The following is a 21,164-nucleotide window of genomic DNA, read 5'->3' as shown; positions in this document are numbered from 1 at the left end:
CAATCATCTGTTCTTTAAGCTCTACATCAAAGAACAAAAATGCATGTCAACATTTCTCCCTATTAACTTGCATTGATGTGAGGCAATTACAGAAAAGTTATAAACAAAAGCTATTTTTGGCTTAAATAATAAAAAGTCTCCTTTCTGATTCAGGGGTGTTGGCATGTATGAACTCAGGCCAAGGAATTGGTGAGCTTGCCTTATAAACCAATCATCAGATCAGCCAATAGGTCTCTCGCCTTTGTGACTTATTGGCTTTGCCCAAGATTTTTAGACACGCTACACAGAATCCGCAATGATTTGAAGCGTGGCGCAAGTGAAAAAGAACAAAAGCCTATGAGGCCGCAGCCTGCATCCTTTTTTAGGCAAGCATCTCTACAAAATGACACAAGAGCTTTGTTTTTTCTTTTTAGTTACCAATCCAAACTGGATCGGTAACCAAAGAAAAGAAAATGTGCAAAAGAGTTTTTGTTTTTTTACAGCAGGCAAGCGGGGGGCAGAAAGAACTTGGGGGAACGGGCAGGGAATGTCAAAGCAACACAGGAGAGTTTGAGGTGGACCCAACATGGGAGGGGACGAGAAATCAAAGGTGGGGGAAGAGTTGGAGGGACAGTGAAAGCAGCGTGGGAGCGAAAGCAACATGGAGGGCATAGGTGGGGCAAAGAAAATGGGCGAATTCAAGACGAAGAGGCGAGGGGAAGCAGTCAGGCAACAGAGAGCAACATGGAGTGTAGAGGAGAGATGTGCACAAGGAACGCTTCAACTCTAATGAAGTGTTTCACACAACAGAAAAAATAGTGCTTGAAAAGCAAGCAGTGAAAGGAACAATGTCAGCTAATCATGGACTGTAAACTGGGAATGCTCCATGGGCAGGACAAACACAAGATTGACAAGCTAGCACACCAATAAGATGCAGACAAAAAGCCAACTAATGGTAAGCAATGTCCTGGGGCCACTTGACAAGTATGCAGAGGGCATATGTAGCTTAAAAGCTGGTCCGTGTACATAGTGCCACCTTCAGTCAGTCCTGTTTTTTATTTTTTTAGCGAATAACAGTTTGCAGGCTGGGATTTTAGAACACATGCTAACAACTTTAACATTCACGTATGACCCATGATCATAATCTCTTGAATACAAAACCATAACTGACTGAGGATCAGTCATTACATAAGCCGCGTGACAGGTATGTGCAACCTGCTGCAGAGTGGCGTGTGAATATTTATTTTGGAATGTGTCGGCTAGGAGATAATATGAGAAAACAATTGGTTTGGGAGCATAGCTTCTTTCAGCGGGCGCTTTGTATAGTGAAATGTCTGAATATACTGGGGCGAGCGTATTTCTGTGCTTCTGACTTCTTTCCCTCCCACTTCCTCCCACAGCTGCAGGCATCATTTCGAAGCAGGGAAGTGAAAGTGCTGCGCTGCTGCGCACCCTCCATTCCGCCCAGAGAGCAGCTACAGCACAGGAAGAAGGAACCACCCCGCAGGATGGTGAGTGTCTCTGCTTCAGAGGGAGGGAAGCCAGGTCCCCATCCAGCAACCTCTAAAGTCTGAACAGGCGCATATTGTGACCAAAAGACGAAGGTTGTTTCCCCCCATCGAAACGCCGGTATTTTGCACCTTCCCATTGAAAGACGCCGTGGGGGGAAAATGGACGCGATAATAATGGCGATTGTTGGTTGCCAGAAGAGGGGACTTCGCTGAGCCCCATTGCCTGAGGACGGGCGAAGCTCCCGTGGCACCCAGCTGGGAGGTGTGCAGTTCCGCTCTGTGTCCGCTGACTTTTGGGTCCGGCTGGTTAACCGGGAGAAAGTGTCACTATCAAAAAAAGCCCCTCCCCCGTCTCCAACTTGACCGTTGGGGCAAGGCTGACGCGTCCAGTGGGAATGGTGACAAACACCCCAGCCCCCGTCTCACCCCTCGCCCCCAACGGTAGAGGCGGGAAAAGGGGTGACAGCGCCTTTAACTGTACATTACAGGAAGTCTTCCGTAGCGGCACTTGGTTTACGTGGTGCGGTTTGATATGTTTTTTTTCTTTCGAAACGGAGCTCCCAGTGTTCCTAGGTCCATGCGTGAGCGATCGCCCAGTCCAATTTTTTTGCTTTGCCTTTTGGGGCTTGTAGTCCTTTTCTGTACTGACTCGTGGAACCTGGGAAGCATTTCTATGACGTATTACCGCTCACTGATAAAGTGACCCGGGCCAGCTCCTCAGTAGAAGCGGGTGAGACGATTGGAACTACCGGATCACATTACTTCTGGTACGAGGGTTCATTCCAAGGAATGCGGCTCTTTTCAAAACATCATGAATAAATTAGTGCTGTCATGACACGACGCCAACCTCTGCTGCATTCGCAGGAAATGGCCATTGGCCCTCCACATCCTGCAGATTCTGTATGACAAATCGTAAACTCGTCTCGACTCTTAATGAGGGTTGTGTTTTTTCTGAAGCCCTGCAAATGACATATCCTGTAAACAAACTCTTTGCTCTGAGGAAATGCAGGGTGGTTTAGGGTCTGGAATTTCAAATATGCTTTCCTTTTAAATACTTTTGGTCAGGTTGCATACATTCCTGTCCCTGGAAGAGTTGGTGTCTAGAAGTACTGGATGATTAGTTTCCTTTGGCAGTTATTGTGTTTTTTTCATGTACCTTAGGTTTCCCGTAAGGCAGTGCATGTCCTGTCTGTTGCAAGACATATTGTTATTTTACAGTTGACTTTCAGCCCTTGTACTGCTTTCCATTGGTTGGCTTCATAGTCATTCTCGTTTGCTGGTTTCTCATTTGTTAGCCTGTGGGCTTTCTTCCTGCCTTTGCTTTTATTTGTCCCGCCCCTGAATCATGGAAGCATTAATATGCCCCTAGACCCCCCCCCCCCCCTCTCACTTTTTCAGGTTCTACTTTTTAGGTCTCGCCTACACAGCGCGCATGCGGTGCATAGGAGGACCTTTAGCCGTCGTTATGCTCTTTTTGTAAGCACATACTTGTGCTTGTGGCGGCAACCACCTTGCGGGAGCGAGCAGGGAGTGTGCCACAAGCACGAGTATGTGCTTCTAAGAAGAGCAGACTGCGCACGCACGCACACACCACTCCCGGACCAGCAAACACACAATTGCAGTGCCAGCCATGCATTTAAAAACACAGTACAATTTTGAGGGTTATCAGTAATTCTCTTCTCACTCGGAGTGGGCTTTGATCGCTAAACAGGTTCAATACACAGCTGTTTCAAAAGCAACACAGTGTCAATGGCTCACGTAAATATGTAGTAATAGCTTCTTTTTCATAATGCACATCAAGCTGCACCATGTGTAAGAGCTGTAACAGGTCTTACTGAGGTTATGTGGTGTCCAGCGCAATGTGACGCAATATTTGAATGGTACAACCATAACGTTGCATAAAAAATAGTTTCAGTATGGCGTGCTAAAGCTTTTGGAAAGCAAACAGTGCCGAAGTCAATACTTCGAATTTCAGCTCACAATTCTACAAGCATGAGGAAAGCTGCTTTCTTTATCTCTCCGATGTTTCTTCTCCTTCTTCCCTCTTTTTATCCCCTTTTTGGGGGTGGGGAGGGAAGTGGGTGTATTCCCGAACAGCTCTTTCACCCATTTGTAAAATTAGTGTATTGCCTATTCCCTGTTCTTTTTTTCCATGGGGGCCCTTTCCCTATCCCTATTTAGCCTCTTAACCCTTTACCTACCCAGCCTCTATATACCTTTGTATCCTTACTTCGTTTTTCACTTCAATTTTAAATTATGTCCTCTAGATGACATTCTCTATGTGGTCCACAGTTTGTTTTTCTTTTTAAAACGGTCGGGTTTTCAAAAAACTTTTTAACTTCTCTTAGGTTTTTTTCTATTATTTTCCCAAAATCTGTATTTCTATTCTCTTGTTTTTTTCTCTAAATGGGTTTTCATTACGTACTTTATCAGCGATGCTTTTTTATTACTGGATTTTTTAAAATGAATTTACAGCTACAGAAGAGAGCGTCATTAATTGGTCGAGTGGTCTCTGACTGCAAACCAAAGCATCAATCACTGTCAGGTTCCATCGACCCATTGTATGACCATCTCAGCTTCGACTGACCGCTGTTTCTCGAAATGCTGTCTGCCCATGGGTCATGTCCTACAATACTAGCCTGCAACTGGAACCTAAAAGGCATGATCTGAAGAAATCCATATGTGCCAACTGGATTCCATCAACATCCGGCCAGGCGCTGCCTAACTTGTGTTGTTAATAAGGCCACCAGCTACTGAGGGGGGTGGGGATCTGGTGGAGGCAAACAGGGCTGAACCCTACTTGTCCTTGCTGTACAGACAGGGTGGGAGCGAGGCACAAACCAATATGCTGACAATAATATTTGTTTTAACAGCCTCGCCTTCTTCCTTTTTCGTTGCTGACCTACATTACACTCAGTACTTGTTTCACGATGTTGGCCACTCGATTGCTTTAATGAACAAGCATTGGCATAGCCAATAGGTCTCGCCTTTGGGATCTTATAAGTGTTTAGTTATCCAGCACAAAATCCTTGGTGCAACAACATCAACTGTTGCATGGCTAAACACTTATAAGGTCCCAAGGTGAGACCTATTGGCTATGCCATTGCTTGTTTCTTTTTGTTTAAGCACTCTGATAGTCCATTTGTTTTCATACTCTCTCCCCACTCCACTCATAGTTCCTCTCTCTTGCCTATGTGCCTTCTCCACTCCAGTTTCATGTTACTGTTTCTCCAATTTTGATCTCTCCACCTGTGCCCCGTGTTACTTCTGCCCCTCCTCCCTTTTGCTGTTTCTACCGGCACTGTGTTACTTCTGCCCCTCGTCTCCGTGTTGTGTTCGCCCCCAACTACACCCCCCTTATTGCTCCCCCCCCCCCCAACCAGCCTAAAAAAACCTGACTAACTCAGATGCTTTATTTAGTGCCAATGAGTTTCAACGGTCGTTGTCAGAGCCCACAATGCAAGCACACTAACCCTTTAAAAAAGATGATTCATGATAAACATAGAAACAAGACTTTGGGGGGGCGCAACTGTATAGGAAATATAGAAACTCACAGCAGTATATTGCAAAATGCCAATTTGTCGACAATGCATTTGCATTTACTATAATTCCACATAATTTAGTGTTACTTATTACTTTTCATTATGTATCTTGGGAACATATTTAATTAGTAAGAACACAGCTAATGACACTCCATTCCATGCATACGAAACAGTAATCATTATGCGTATGGCCTGGGTGTCAAGATGTTAGAAGTTCATAAACTGGCATTTTGACATAAATATACAGTTAACATTGGATGTTCAATGTTAGTGAATGAGACAATGCATAATTTGAAAAAATAAAATAATCGAAAGCCAAGTGGCTCCTTATGCCATATTTTCTTCCCCAATTTCGTCCGTTTGTAAATTCGGCAGGACCAAAACACCGGCAAAGTGGCCATCTATTATGTAATATTCCAAGAAACAGGATGCATTTACCATCAATGCGTCCACTTCACCTTCAGAACACCCACCATCCACAGACTTCAGCACCTGCTCCCCCGAAGAAATTGGACCAGAATCCCCGATGACCAGCTAACCTCATCACTCAGCAACTCCACACGGGCTGTCGCGGAAAACAACGACCCCCAACGCCGCAGCCCGAACTCTGCACAGATGGATCACCGACAGCGCCAACACCTTAGCCCCTCTCAAGAAGAACAACACCCATGCCAAGATAGCTAGATGGTTTACCATCGAACTTCGAGAGTCCAGACGCACTTGCTGCCGCCTCGAAAAGAACTGGAGGAACGCCAAATCAACAGAAGCCTACAACAACTTCAGAACCGCCACCAAAGTCCACCACCAACTCCTCAGAAAAAAGCGATCGAATCTCCACCCACACACACAACAGAAAAGAACTCTTCAACATCATCAAGGAGTTTGCCCAACCTACCAGCGAGTCCACCAACATCCCACCCTCACAAGACCTCTGCGACAAACGCACCACCTTTTTCCACCACAAAATCAAGAGCATCTACGACAACTTTGATGAAGACAACCAACACACTAAATCCTCACCAACCACCCCGACACCATGAAGCCAACGATCGACAACTGGACAGCCCTCACCACCGAAGACACACTGAAGACGATGAACTCTATCCACTCTGGGGCCCCCAAGGACCCCTGCCCCAACCACATTTTTAACAGAGCCGCCAACACTATTGCACCCATGCTCCGCCACACCATCCATGCTCCTTGGAAACCGCATTGTTCCCCGACGACTGGAAACACGCCAAGATAAACCCCCTCCTCAAGAAACCCTCGGCGGACCCCACCGACCTCAAAAACTACAGACCCATCTCCCTGCTCCCCTTCCCAGCAAAAGTCATCGAGAAAGCCATCAACAGCCAACTCGCCACATTCATCGAAGAGCACAACATCCTCGACACCTCCCAATCCGGCTTCAGAAAAACCACAGCACGGAAACCGCCCTCCTCGCCGCAACAGACGACATCCGCACCTTACTGGACAAAGGAGAAACAGCAGCCCTCATCCTCCTCGACCTCTCAGCGGCGTTCAACACAGTCTCTCACCGCACCCTAATATGCAGACTCCACGACGCTGGGATTCAAGACAAGGCCCTCGACTGGATCCGCTCCTTCTTCTCCAGCAGAACGCAGCAGGTCAGACTTCTAAAACAGGCTTAAAGTCCACCCGTTACCTACCATTGGTTGGCTTCCACATCACTCTTGCTTCCTTGCTTATTATTGATCACTGCTTCCTCCTCGCCTCTGGCTTCCCCCTGGGGCCTCGTTGGTGTCTCTGCCGTGGAGGATGGACCAAGTACAACTTCCTCAATAAAGTCCAAAATTCCTTTGTATGTTGTTTTATTTCCTTTATTGAAAATGTTATGTTGTCTTTTCATAATTTACAGCCAAGGTGTTTCGTTCAGCTAAACTTACATTTATGCCGGTCGCGACTTGAGGGAGAATGTGAGTAGGTAAAGGAAGATATGGATTCAGGTGTTGTGATTGGACAACAACTTATTTACCCCAGTCCAAATGGATGACTATGATGACACAAATTAACAAGGTGGCAAACATCCTGTTTTTTTGTGACATTTCCTAAAATGTATATATTCATTATATACTCAGAAATAAGCTTCAGTTCAGCTGAATGAAAGTCTTTGGCTGTAATCTTGGCTGTTTTTTTAATGAAAAGACAACATAACATTTTCAATAAAGGAAATAACCAACATATAAAAGGAATTTTGGACTTTTTATTGGGTGCACCATTTTGTGGTTTATTCTTATGTGCTTCTGCCCAGCAGTGGTGTAAAGCAACGACTAACACCTTAGGTGTAGCGCACCATTATTAAATTACAAGGAACTGTGTTGGAGGTGTAGTTCCGGGAGTCCTTCATTGCAGTTGTTGATTATTGGTTGCAGGCTCTTGCACATGTTTTTTTTAACACTTATGTACATGCACTCTTAAAATGTGCGTGTGTCTGCAGTCACTCTCTTTCACCCCTGCCGAACCCCCCACTGCTCCCTTGTGTTGCTTTCCCCTGCCCTCCTCCTGCTGTCAGTTGCCTTTCCCCACCCCAGCTCTCCTCCTGCTATCGCCTTTCCCCTCCCCCCTGCTGTCACCTTCCCCTCCCACCCTCTTGCTGTCTGTTACCTTTCCCCACCCGCTCTCCTCCTGCTGTCTGTTACCTTTCCCCTCACCCACCCTCTTCCTGCCATCTGTTCCATTTCCCCACCCTCCTTCTGCTGTCTGTTGCCTGCCCCTGCCCTCCACCAATTGTCTGTTGCCTTTTTCCACCCCGTCCTACTCCAGCTGTCTGTTGCCTTTCTCCACCCCGTCCTACTCCAGCTGTCTGTTGCCTTTCCCCACCCCATCCTACTCCAGCTGTCTGTTGCCTTTCCCCACCTCGTCCTCCTTCAGCTGTGTGTTGTCTTTCCCCAATCCCACCCTCCTCCAGCTGTCTGTTGCCTTTCCCCAACCCGCCCTCCTCTAGCTGTTGCCTTTCCCCAACCCGCCCTCCTCTGGCTGTTGCCTTTCCCCACCCCTGCCCTCCTCCTGCTGTTGCCTTTCCCCAGCCCTCTCCATCTGTTGTCTTTTCCCCCACCCCTGCTCGCCGTCTATTGTTTTTTCCCCCGCCCTCCGTCTGTTTTCTTTCCCCCTCCCACCCTGTCTGTTGTATTTTTCCCTCACCACCCCACCACCCTGTTGTCTTTTCCCCCACACCCGGTCTCCTCTTGCTGTTCTTTCCCCACATCTCCACCCTCCTCCTTCTGTTTTTCATCTTCTGTCTGTTTGTCTTTTCCCCCTGCGCGCCTCCCGCAGTCCGTTGTTTCGCCACCCTCCCACCGTTCATTATTTCTCTCTTCCCTCCCTCGTGTTGCTGGAATGGTGCAGAATCTCTGTTTGGAGATAGTTGGAAGAGGAAAGGTGTAGAATCTCTCATCTGGGAGATAGTTAAGATAGGTGATGACGGAGAGCATCTCATATAGTGTAAAGTGGCCACAGAGAAGGCTTAGAAGCTTGAAAGAAATAGTGATTTAAGGCCTTTCATCGCAGAGGGCCTTGGTTCTGAAAATGATGCATACTTCTGTGCTTGGAGGTGATGGAGGGCCTGTCAGGTAATAGTTGTAAGAGGGAGTGTAGCAAAACGACCTGGAGAGGAGGCACTGTAATTTTTTCAGAAGTGCATGGAATAGTCAGGGCTACTAATTCCCAGACGACCAAGGAGCTTCCTGTACAATTCTTTGGCCAGACCTGGCATAGGCAATGACCCTGCATTGTGCTACATTGCAGTTCTATTTATATTACACTCTTTAACTTCAGAGAAGGCCCCAAATCGCTTATGGTTGATGGGGAGTACCGCACTCTACTCCGTATGTTGTTATTGGATGAAAGGGGAATGGTCGCAAAGAGTGGTCTCACAAAGGTAAATTTAGAGTTTTTCAATATACGTTACATACCAGATTAGAAATGACTGGTCCTTCCAGGCACCATCCACATTCTCTGCTACTGCACCTCAAAGGCAATTGCTTCAGGTTCATGTGGTAACTCCATCAGTGATTACTGCCATCAAAAGGCTGGTCATAGAGAACCATGATCCCATGCAGAATAAATCAGCAGTAACCCTGTTAACCGTCAGGAAGCTAAATATACTTGTATATCTTCAGAGTAACATTAATAGCCTGCACTGCATTTGGAAAAAATAATTTAAGCAAATGCCTTATTCACAGATCCCTTTTTCTAAATCACACTAAGATTACTCTACTTTTTCAGTCTGGGAAGCTTTTAAAGCAACTTTCCGGGGGCAGATAATTGCTTTTATGGCTCTACAATCCAAAAAGCGTGCAGAGCGTATAGCTGAGCTTCAATCCGCAGTGGAATAGCTCCCAGAGGCCACAATCGCTAAAAGATACTCAGCTGGGTGAAGCTAAACACAAACTGAGGGAACCCTTTAATTTGTGAGGAGATCAATACCTCGAGAACTTTCCAACAGAGTGTGTATGCGGAAAGCTAGATGATTGGTAAATTTCTCGCCTAGTCAACACAGGTTAAACAGGAAGCGGCATTAGTTACCGAGGTGCTGTAGCCAGGGAGTGGTGAAAAGGTGATAGACGTGAGATGTCGAAAGTTTTCATGCAACATTATAAAAATTTGTATGAAAATAAATTCTTGGCCTGTCATAAGAATATATTTCAATACTTCGAGTTCATTAGGTTGTCACGGTTGACAAATGCCCAGGTAGTGAGAATGGCTGCGGGTGTATTGGCCGCAGCGATTCAGCAGACTCTTGCCTCAATACCATCTGGCAAGGCTTGGGGCAACGATGGTCTTCTTGTAGAGTTTTTCAAAGCATTTGCTGTTGAGCTTACACCCTTCTTGATCGAGCTTTTTAATTTTATAAGAGAAGGCGGGGAGGTTTTTAGGAACCAACTGTAGTTATCTATTAAAAAAGAGGGTAAAGATCCTAGAGACGTCCATTCATACCGACCGATTAGTCTACTTAACACAGACTACAATTTTTTTATGAAAATGTGGGCAAATCGTATTACTCCAGTTTCTCAGGCGGCTCTACATAATGATCAGACAGGGTTTGTGGCTGGTAGGATGATGTCCGCCAATACAGGTTTTTAGTGCATGCGCTATATTATTTTGAGGTAAACCAAACCCCTGCATAATGAATGTCCATGCAGAGAAAGTATCCTACATGGTAAACTGGGATGCCCTCTTCTTTGGTCTAACACGGTTTGGTTTCCCTTCTCAATTCATTGTATTGCTTAGGAGTTTATATCAAGGGGCTCAAGCAAAGTTATTCATAAACTCTAACCTAGCACGAGTGGTGGAAATAAATAGAGGAACACACCAGGGGTGTCCTCTGTCCCCAGTTTTATTTACATTTTTTATGGATCCCTTGGCAGTGAGGATCCGGGTGAATGAGGGGATAGAGGCTCCTACAGTAGGGATGTCAAAATAAAAATTAGCAGGTGGATGATATTCTTCTCTATATTATGCCAGAAGCGCATAATTTAGAAAAGCTATTGGGTGAGTACAAGCAGTTCCAAATGATTGGAGGATATAGAATCAACTAGAGTAAAACAGAATTGCTTCAATTTACACCTCCGAAAGTACTTCCCCCCCCCCCCCTCCACCCCACTCACTCATCAGCAGGCTCGTTCTCTTGACCCGATTTGATATTTATGGATATATGTAACAAATCGTTACTCCTATCTCTACTAATTAAATTACGCGGCTATTATGAAGAAGATTAATGATTTATTGGACAAGGGGACACTCGTTCCTCTTACATTAGTAGGGAGTGTAGCCTTAACACCTTTGGATTGCCTCGCACTCACTGCCATTTCGCTGCAGCTCGCTGCTGTAAACATTTTTTTTAAAAAACGTCCCGTTTTGTCTTTTATTTTAATTTAGTTACTCGGTTTTCCCCTGGTTTTATAATTCAGCCACTCACACACCCGCATTGCTGCCACCTTACCTCCACCTAATTTCGGATAAAGCACCGCGTTTTAGCGGGTCCTTGCCCACTGTCTCGTTCTAGTGGCCATCTTGGGAGGGGATATTGTAGGAGGCGTAGGTAGCGCTCTAGTCTTCCTAGAGTCTCGCGCGCGACGAGTATAAAGTCAGGCAAATTCCAGGTGAGTACCCTTAACACCTTTGGATTGCCTCGCACTCACTGCCATTTCGCTGCAGCTCGCTGCTGTAAACATTTTTTTTAAAAAACGTCCCGTTTTGTCTTTTATTTTAATTTAGTTACTCGGTTTTCCCCTGGTTTTATAATTCAGCCACTCACACACCCGCATTGCTGCCACCTTACCTCCACCTAATTTCGGATAAAGCACCGCGTTTTAGCGGGTCCTTGCCCACTGTCTCGTTCTAGTGGCCATCTTGGGAGGGGATATTGTAGGAGGCGTAGGTAGCGCTCTAGTCTTCCTAGAGTCTCGCGCGCGACGAGTATAAAGTCAGGCAAATTCCAGGTGAGTACCCTTAACACCTTTGGATTGCCTCGCACTCACTGCCATTTCGCTGCAGCTCGCTGCTGTAAACATTTTTTTTAAAAAACGTCCCGTTTTGTCTTTTATTTTAATTTAGTTACTCGGTTTTCCCCTGGTTTTATAATTCAGCCACTCACACACCCGCATTGCTGCCACCTTACCTCCACCTAATTTCGGATAAAGCACCGCGTTTTAGCGGGTCCTTGCCCACTGTCTCGTTCTAGTGGCCATCTTGGGAGGGGATATTGTAGGAGGCGTAGGTAGCGCTCTAGTCTTCCTAGAGTCTCGCGCGCGACGAGCATAAAGCCAGCCATGTTGACGCGCAGCGTCATCACGCAGCGTCATCGCCGGAATATCGCCAGAGTTTCGCCAGAGTCAAGCCCGTCTGTGCCCGTCCGGGCCCAGACGGGCCCAGGGTCTGTCATTATACCCGACTCTGTTGCTCCATTTACCACCTGTCTTCGATATGGAAGGGACGCCCTATTGGCTTTGCGGTCGCCCCACCCTATTAGTTGTAGCTTTGCTCAGATGGGAATTATTCCATTTTTACCGTGTAGGGCCTGTCTCACCGGCCACAACTCTGTGGCGGTGAAATCTGTTATTTCCATGGGTTTACTAAATTGCCGTTCTTTGCCAAGCCATGCCATTGAAATTAACTCTCTTATCTTAGACCACGAGTTGGATGTACTGTATCTTACTGAGACGTGGCTCGCCCCCAGCTCTGGTCCTGATATGGTCAGAGCACTCCCCCCGGGCTTCCACATAGCCCATCTTGATAGACCTAAAGGGAGGGGAGGAGGAATTGCTGTCCTCTATAGAGACACGCTTGCCTGTAAGATTCAGAATGGAGGGGTGACTGATTGTGAGAGCTTACAGTTCTCCCTTCGGGTGTCTCCCACTGTGTCTTTGGTTGGTTTGTTGATCTACCGCCCCCCTGGACCTTTGGGTAGCTTCCATAACTCCCTTCTTGAAACTACTGCACTCCTTGCCTCTTCGACTGCCAACTTTGTTGTCCTCGGGGATTTCAATATCCATTTCGAGGACCCCACTAATGCCGCGGGAGTCGATTTGCTTGACGACCTTAAATCGTTCGGAATTAATCTGGCCAACTCGGGCATGACTCATGAGAAGGGCCATCTGCTCGATCCTATATTTTCCAACTTGGACCATCTTACTTCATCTTCGGCTCTTGCCCTGCCTTGGACAGACCATTTTTTGGTGTCCGCTATATGGCAATTCGATAGTCCAACTGCAGTGGTTTCACGGGTACACACCCTGGAGAGAGCCTGGTCGAGGTTCCCAGTTGACACCTGGATGCTACATTTGGAGGCCACGCAGCCCTCCCTGGGATCTAACCCTATAGTTGCTGACGCAAACCTTCATACCTGGCTCGTGGATTCCCTGGATACTCTCCTACCTAAAAAGATACAACTCACGAGGGGGAAGAGAACGGGCTCTGCGCCCTGGTACTCACCTGAACTAAGAACCCTGAGGAAGGGATGCAAGAGACTAGAGCGGTCCTGGAGGAGAGACTGGAGTGAGCTGAGTCGCAAAGAATATCGTGCGGCACTAAGCAGGTATAAATCTGCTATCCGGGTGGCAAAATCAGGATTCTTTGAAGAGCGCGTAGGCTCGGCGGCTAACTCTTCTAAAGAGTCATTCAGGGTTATTAAGGAGCTACTGAATGCCCCCGACCCTCCGGTTCGCCACGAGGATCCTCGTAAAAAATGTACAGAACTGGCCTCGTTTTTCAAAAGTAAAATTGACAACATACTGGCCTCTCTTCCTCGGCCAGGTGAGGTCTTGTCCTTGGAGGACAGTTCCACCTTCCAACGTAAGTCGCAATCGGTGGAACTGGCCTCCCTTGGTCCGGTCACTAAGGAGGAAGTTTTGGCGGTTCTGGGGTCTATGAAGAGCGGCTCCCCGAAAGACCCAGTACCGATTAAATATCTCAAACAGGTGTCATCTATAATTGGTGGCCCTGTGACGGACCTGTTAAACCTGTCTCTCGTCCAGGGGGTAGTCCCCCCTAGTTGGAAAGGCGCGGTGGTCAAGGCCCTTTTGAAAAAACCTAACCTTGATCCCGCTGACCTCGCTAACTTTCGGCCTATCTCCTTGCTGCCGGGTATCAGTAAGGTGGCTGAGAAGCTGGTGAACAGCCGCCTTTCGGACTTTCTGGAAATCAATTCCCTTCTCGGCGATTCCCAAACGGGTTTTCGCCCCGGTCAGGGGACTGACACCGCCTTGCTGGCGGTCGTGGAGAATGCAAGAAGCATGCTGGACTCGGGAGGATCAGTGGCAGTGATCCTCCTGGATCTCAGCGCTGCTTTCGACACCGTGGACCATCAGGTGCTTCTCCAACGGCTCTCTGGGGTGGGGATTACGGGTTTGGCCCTCAAATGGTTCGCCTCCTTTTTGGAAGGTCGCTCATTTGAGATATGGGAAGGCCAGGAAAAATCATCTTCATCCCCTCTCCAGTGTGGTGTGCCACAGGGCTCCTCATTGAGCCCTACCTTATTTAACATTTATATGGCCCCCCTGGAGAGTGTGGTACCACCGCTGGGTATTAAAATCATCAGTTATGCTGATGATACTCAGCTGGTGGTTGGCCTTTCCCAGTCGGCACACCATCCCGACCGGCTGCACACGTGTCTTGAAAAGATCTACACTTGGATGTGCAGCTCTGCCCTAAAGTTAAATGGCTCCAAGACGGAATTGATGCTGCTGGGGAACTCTTCTCCATCTCTGTCCCCCAGCAGCTGGCCAGACTGTCTGGGACCGGTACCTTCCCCCAAGCGGGAGATTAAGAGCCTGGGGGTCTGGCTGGAGCAGGACCTTTCTTTTAAAACCCACGCCAAAAAGACTGCTGGCGTGTGTTTTGGCCTGCTCCGCTCAGCCCAGAAGATTCTGCCTTTACTCCCAGTAGCCACCCGCAGGCTTCTCATCCAGGGACTTATCATCTCGCGGCTGGATTTCAGCAATGCGCTTTTCCTGGGTGCCCCTGAAGCTACCCTGAATAAACTGCAGCAAGTGCAGAATGCGGCTGCTAGGCTTCTGACGGGTCTCCCTAGGTGCCAATCTGCTCGCCCGGCGTTGAGAGCATTGCACTGGCTCCCGGTGAGGGACCGGGTGAAATTCAAATCACTTTGCATTGCCCACAAAGTTCTGCATGGGGTGGGCCCACCCATTCTGGAGGAAATGGTCCAGCCTTACAAGGCCTCCCGCTCTCTCCGCTCTGACCATCAACATCTCCTTCAGGTTGGCAGGGTGAAAAAGGCAAGAACTGGTGGCAGAAGGTTTTCTATAAATGTGGCCTCCCTGTGGAATTCATTGCCCCTCCAACTGCGCGCGGAAGCTAGTATTCTCCGTTTTCGTAAACTTTTAAAAACTTTTCTGTTTCCCGTGTAGGCCCTGTTTTTTTGCAGTAGTGGTTTGTGCCGTCAAGCGCTGGGATGCCTATCTGGTAACCAGGCGCTATACAAAACTCAGAATAATAATAATAATAATAGCCCTTATCAAAATGTCCATTTTACCCTTGTTTATATTTCTCTTTTCAAATGTCCCAATACAAATTACCAAGGCCTATTTTAAGGAACTCAGGTTCTTTTCTGGTGTCTTGTCAGGAATAAGAAGATCTCAAGGGTAAAACTTTCATTATTTCAATTAGGCATAAGTCAGGGTGGGCTGGCATTACCTCAGGTACAGACCTATTATGAAGCATCTCTTATGGATATATTAGTAACATCAATTGGAGCTAAGGGATCGGTAGATTGTTTCTTTATAGCAAAAATGATTCAGGAGGCGGGATCTCCGCTCCCGGTCTTTATTAAGACGGTCAAACTGTCAAAAACTTCAAGATATAAAATTGTGCAGGAATTTGGTGCGAGACTTGAATCATGTTGTTCTTCAAAAAGCATATCCGGAAGCTATGAGTTTCTGCTCTTAAACGAATGCAGCTATCTCGGCCTCAGAATACCCTGCAGTCATTTAAGATTTTAAAATGCTGAAGGTTATAAAGAATTGGGGGAGTTTCTTGATGAGGGGTAAATATATCACTTGGCAAGCTCTTCATGCAAGGTGTGGTGATCCATGCAAGCTTTTTGATTTAGGATTTCAGCAGATTATTCAGTAAAAGAAATTGCTGCCCTGAATCGGATTCAAACCCTCACCTCGCAATATCTGCTCTGCTTAGGTCAACGTGTAGGGGGATAGGTAGCTGTTATAGATTATCATGGAGCCAAGGCGGCAACCACCAGATGAAACGTTTCCTAGATAAAATCAGCCTGCCTACACAATGTACTTTGTCGTAGGCAGAGTGGCAGTCGATCTGATTATCATGTCATAAGGCTTTAAGAGCAGCACATTTTAAGAGGATAGCCTTTTTATCTCGCTGGATGGCATACTACACTGCAAGGGCTCTTAACAGAATGTATCCAGATGTGGAGGACCGTTGCTTTCGCTGCCAGCAGCAGGGGATGGGCGACTGAGTGTATGTTTTCTTTACCTATCAAAGGGTTCCACAGTTTTGGGGAAAAAAAGTGTTTTCTGCCTTTAGTCTTGGGTTTCGGACTAGGATTGATCCGGAGGCCTGTGTGGCACGCGTTTTGTTTTTTTAAGCCTGAGGCAGAGCATTTAGATGGGTAAAGGGGGTCAGGTGTTTATTGCGGTAGCCTCCTTAATTGCTCGCTCATCTAGAGTACCAACATATCCAGTAGCATAATAAAATTAATAGAATGAAAACTTTTGAAGAGGCATATCGAAGGAGAGTTTGAGGTATAAAAAGATTTAACACTTCGTGGCAGTTTATGGAGGCAATAGAAAATGCTACAGCACGTGGCTCGTTAACTAAGGCACAATGGAATTTTAGTGTTGACATTACAGTATATGCACTGTATAATATCTTCTTTAACCTGATGGCAGCTATACTATGACATTTTTCAGGGGCACTATAGCACTTTCAGTGGCAGATATTCCTCGATATGTACTGTCAATATCTTTTGTACTACTGTAGATGTACTGTATAATATCTTTGTATTTATTCTGATGGCAGTTGTATTCTGGAATTTGTAAGAGGCACGACTACACGGTCAGTTGCGGAAAATTCCTTGTTGAACATATTTCTTTTTTACTAATGACTGCTATATTTTGAATGTCAAGGCATGATCGCACTTTTTTGAGAGATGGCTGCTAATTTGTCTATTTTAGGCAGATTTGCACTTCGGGTTGATTGCTGCTATATAAGTATCATATGAAAAATGTGTTGTTGTTTTTAGGGACAGTCCCTTCTTCTCTCTTCATATTTTATAGCTATGAACTGTGCTTCGGCATTTTTTTAAAGGTAAGGGACTGGCGAGACAGCTAATTTAGCTTGGCACAAAGCCTCTTTACTTGTTGGCAAGATCTTGGAAGTTGGCTTCTTGAAAACAATGTTTAATCCCAGTTTTGTAATCCAACGATTGTTACTATTCATTTGTATCCAGTGTCATTGAATTGCCCTCTCGGTATTTGTACGTTATGGGAATCTGGTCAATAAAGAAAATTAAAATACTCCCTAAAAGCCTCAGGCATGTGTGCTTTTTGCGTGGACATCACCTGGCCTGCTTTCTGACCTTTTACAGTGTTGATTCTTAAAATCAGAATCTTATACTAAGCACAGGAAGTCCCATGAAGCAGCCATATATCACAAGTAACTGGCCAGGCAGTGCCTACTTTTAATGGGGCCGTCCACTGTATAGGAACAAGCATTGGCAAAGCCGATTGGTCTCACCTATGCAAGAGCTATTGACTTTGCCAATATGTTTTTGTAATGCTGTACACCAGAGTGGCTGCTGTTCAGCATGGCTAAAAGTTAGCGGAGTAAAGGAGTGGCGTGGAGTGCCGTTAAGTGGAGAAGAGTGAAGTGTTATGGAGTGGCGTCCAGTAGATTTGGGTGTTGTGGAGAGGAGTGAAGTGGAGTGTCATGGAGTAGCGTACAGTATTGTGGAGTGTCGTGGAGAGAGTAGAGCGTCGCAGAGTGGAAGGGCGTAGACTTGAGTATCGTGGAGTACAGTGTCATAGAATGGTGTGGCGTAGAGGGTCTGGAGTGGTGTAGAGCAATGTGGAGTGGCATAGAGAGTGTTGCATAGAGTGGAGTGTTGTGGAGGAGAGTGGTGTAGAGTGGAGTAGATTGTGATAGAATGCAGTGGCATAGAGTTGAGTAGTGTGTCATATAATAGTGGTGTAAAGTGGCATGGAGTGGGATAGAGGGAGTTACGTAGAACGTCGGGGAGTAGTGTGGTAGAATGGCATAGAGTGGAGTAGGGTCCTGTAAAGAGTGGTGGTATAAAGTGCAGTAGCGTGTCAATGGAGCAGAGTTTAATGGAGTAAAGCATCATAGAGTGGAGCATCATAGAGTGGAGTGGAGCATCGTGTTGAGAGTGCGGTGTCGTAGAGTGGCCTAGAGTGAAGTGGCATAAAGTACAGTGGTGCACAGTAAATCGGCGTAAGTGCAGTGGCGTAGAGTGCATTGGTTTAGAGAAAAGTGGTGTAGAATGCAGTGTCGTAGAGTAGCGTAGAGTGCAGTGGCATAGAGTAGAGCAGGGCAGCGTAGATTGTATTGGCGTAGAGTGTGATGGCGTGGAGTGGCGTAAAGTAGAGTGGCATAGTGCACTGTTGCAGAGTATACTGTCGTAGAGTGCAGTGGCGTAGAGTAGAGTGCAGTAACGCAGAGTAGAATAGAGTGGCGTAGAGAGCTGATGTGTGGAGTAGATTGGTGTAGAGTTCATTGGTTTAGATTAAATTGGTGCTGAGTATACAGGTGCCAAGTGCAGTAGCATAGGGTAGACTGTTTCAGAGTAGAGTACAGTAGGGCAGAGTGGATTAGAGTAGCAAAGAGGGGATTGGCATAGAGTGCACTAGCGTACAGGGTATTGGTACAGAGTATTGGCCTAGTGTGGTGGCATAGAGTGCGGTGTTGCAGAGTAGGGTGGCATAAAGTGAAGTGGTGTGGAGTGGTTTAGAGTCCAGTGGTGCATGGTAGAGTAGTGTGAAGTAGAGTGCATTAGCATAAAGTAAAGTAGAGTAGAGAGGCATGGAGTGGTGCAGAGAAGACTGCAATGACACAGTGTGGACTGTAGTGGCATTGTGTGGAGTGGTGCCAAGTAGAGTGCAGTGGGTTGGAGTAGTGCAGAGTAGAGTGGAGTAGGGTAACGTGGAGTATACATGGTGTGGTAGCGTACTGCCATTACAAACAACACATCTTTAATTGAAATGACCATTACATTTGCGCTCGCATACAGTTTTACTGATAAAAGTATACAGCGCACAAACGATAATGTAATGTGTGTAAATGTCATCCCCCAATGTATTCATTTGATAGTTAGCACAGTTCATTTACAGAAAATTTAATTTTTGTTGTGTGCTAGGAAAAAAAAAACTTGTGCAGCCTTCCTCAAGCAGACCCCTGTAGCCAGCATGTTTGTCACATGACTCCTTTTACTTTGAAGTAAGAGAAAAAAATAAACACCAGGCTCCCTGAAAGACACAGCCTGGCATTTGACCTCTGTCTTTGAATACACAGGAAATGTGACAACATAAGAACAAGATTTAAAGGCCTGTTTACAGAAAGCGAGTTTGTGGAAGAAAACAGTAAACAAGGTTTGGGCAACAGGAGAGGCAAACTCGAGCAGAACAGCCTAAAGTAAATAAAGCCAGAAAATAGAAAGCCAGAAAATGTGAGTTACAAGCCACAAAGCCAATGGTAAGCAATGGGCAGAATGCATTTCTAGGTCAACTTTCTGAATGTCCCTAAGATGTCTTTAGCAAACTAGACAGCTATGCTGTCTGGTAGGCTACGACCTAAAAAAATTATCTGTACCCAGCCCCGCATTGGTACCAGTCGCCAACCATTAGCATTCTACTGTTTTGATTTGTCTGACGTCAGCTGGGGTTTTTGACACCTATTGTAACCTCATTCACTATTTGGCCAATTTGCAAAATTAAAATCCATGCAGGCCTCCTCTTGTGAGCAAGTCATTTCATATTCATTTGCCACAGATCGACTGTGAACCAAGATGTCCTTTTCAGATTTCTGATTTTATGATTTTACTTGCTCAATTGCCTGCTGTGCATCCAGTAAACATGTTTTACAGTGTTGAGGTCTCATGCTCTCCCTACTGGTTTTGTCCTGAATTCCGTCCGCTGAAACATTGCACTAAACGTATACACGTTCGTGGTGCCAGATAGCACTGCTGGGTCACAAAAACATATAGTAGAACAGTAGCCTTGCCAAGCAATCGCCATACGAGAGCTGTGCATTTACAGTGGTTGTTTCAAACCCCTCGTATGCTGGTAGCAGTCAAGGTGAAGGCGTATAGAGTCAGATTACAGTTTTGGCGCTTCAGGGGGTGCCAAAATACACAAAAGTGGGGAGATGTGCATATTTGTGGAGAGGGAGCACTCCACAGGCCAAATATTATTTCTTGTGACAGTTCTTTTAACCGTTTCAGAATGCACTCAAAGTGGACTCAAGTCAGAGGCCATTTGTGCTCACTTTTTCAGGACAACAAAACCTGCAGGGGCTGGCCCAGCACCACCATACGAGGTGAGGGCATAGCTGGGTCAGTACTCCCCAGCGGTCAGTCATAAAAAAAAGCTTAGTGAGTGTGAGGACTTGGTCAAAGGTGTGGCTAAAAAAATCAAAATATTCTGTAACTTTTTTTGGTCTTTTACCTTCAGTTAACTACCTATAAAATAACACACAGCTTAAATGAAAAATACAAGTTAAGCGAATCAGTGGGAAATGCACTATTGAACATTATGAAACTTTTATTAGTTAATGAACTGCAGATGTCTGTGTGTAACCAGAGAGCCACAGATTTGAAGCCTGTTTGTTGCAGTGGACAATTGTGACCTGTGTATTTTAAGTGCTACGAGGTCCCAGCCTGTGACCGAAAGCACTGTGAATATGTAAGTCATTATTTTAAAATTGCAGTACACACAGTATAAGATATGCTGCTACAAAATGCACAAAAAAGTTTAGATAAAGTGCTTAAAAAATATAGATTGCAATGTCCTGACTGTAGTGCAATTCTTTTTATAACTGTCCATTAAAAGCATACCCCTCACAGCTCATAAGATACCTCCCTTGCAGTGCCACTCAAAAAGCAGAAATCTGTGTCATCAGGAAGCTTCAGGTGGTTCCATCAGCTAAAGCCAATAACTGCTTCCAATAAGCCTTTACTTTTGCAGATTAACCAGTTGCACATATTTACATACATTTCTTTTAGGCCACAGATGGCAAGAAGGTTTGTCTCTTGTTCAGCTGACTGTCCATCCCTCGGCTTCACAGCACAAGAGACTCTGCCCTTCAACTTCAACTGAGGTATCTCAAATGTCGGAATTAACCGTCCTCGGACGGCTGATGTTCAACAAAATGTAGGGAAATTGTTATTTTTAAATTAAAAGTGTGGACACGTTGTGCCGCACAGATCCCACCCACTTTGACCTCTTGTACTCTCCCACCCACTTTTCTCAATCGGATGCTGAGGCGGAAATACACTCTGCTAGGTGTACATGTTTCAATGGACCAGGAAGCTCAACCTCCTGCCTCCTATAGATGGGCTGTATTCTTTGATTGGTGCCATTACCAGAAACCCATTAAAGATGGAATAGGA

The 21,164-nt window shown here is 46.0% G+C and overlaps 1 protein-coding gene across 1 annotated transcript in view; it reads left to right on the top strand.

Annotated features, from left to right (window-relative positions):
* The first annotated feature begins 895 nt into the window (after window positions 1-895).
* The window catches only part of GMFG (glia maturation factor gamma), a 45,809-nt gene continuing 25,540 nt past the window's right edge, over window positions 896-21,164 (top strand). Inside the window, exons 1-2 of the mRNA XM_085624964.1 lie at window positions 896-934; window positions 1,380-1,490. Of these exons, the coding sequence (XP_085481090.1) occupies window positions 911-934; window positions 1,380-1,490 (135 nt within the window). The 5' untranslated portion in view covers window positions 896-910. The remainder of the gene's footprint in view (window positions 935-1,379; window positions 1,491-21,164) is intronic.

The sequence above is a fragment of the Triturus cristatus genome, chromosome 9 (assembly GCF_964204655.1).
Source record: "Triturus cristatus chromosome 9, aTriCri1.1, whole genome shotgun sequence".
Lineage (NCBI taxonomy): Eukaryota > Metazoa > Chordata > Amphibia > Caudata > Salamandridae > Triturus > Triturus cristatus.
Note: the sequence above shows the minus strand (reverse complement) of the source record. Positions and strands in the feature narration are given on the sequence as shown.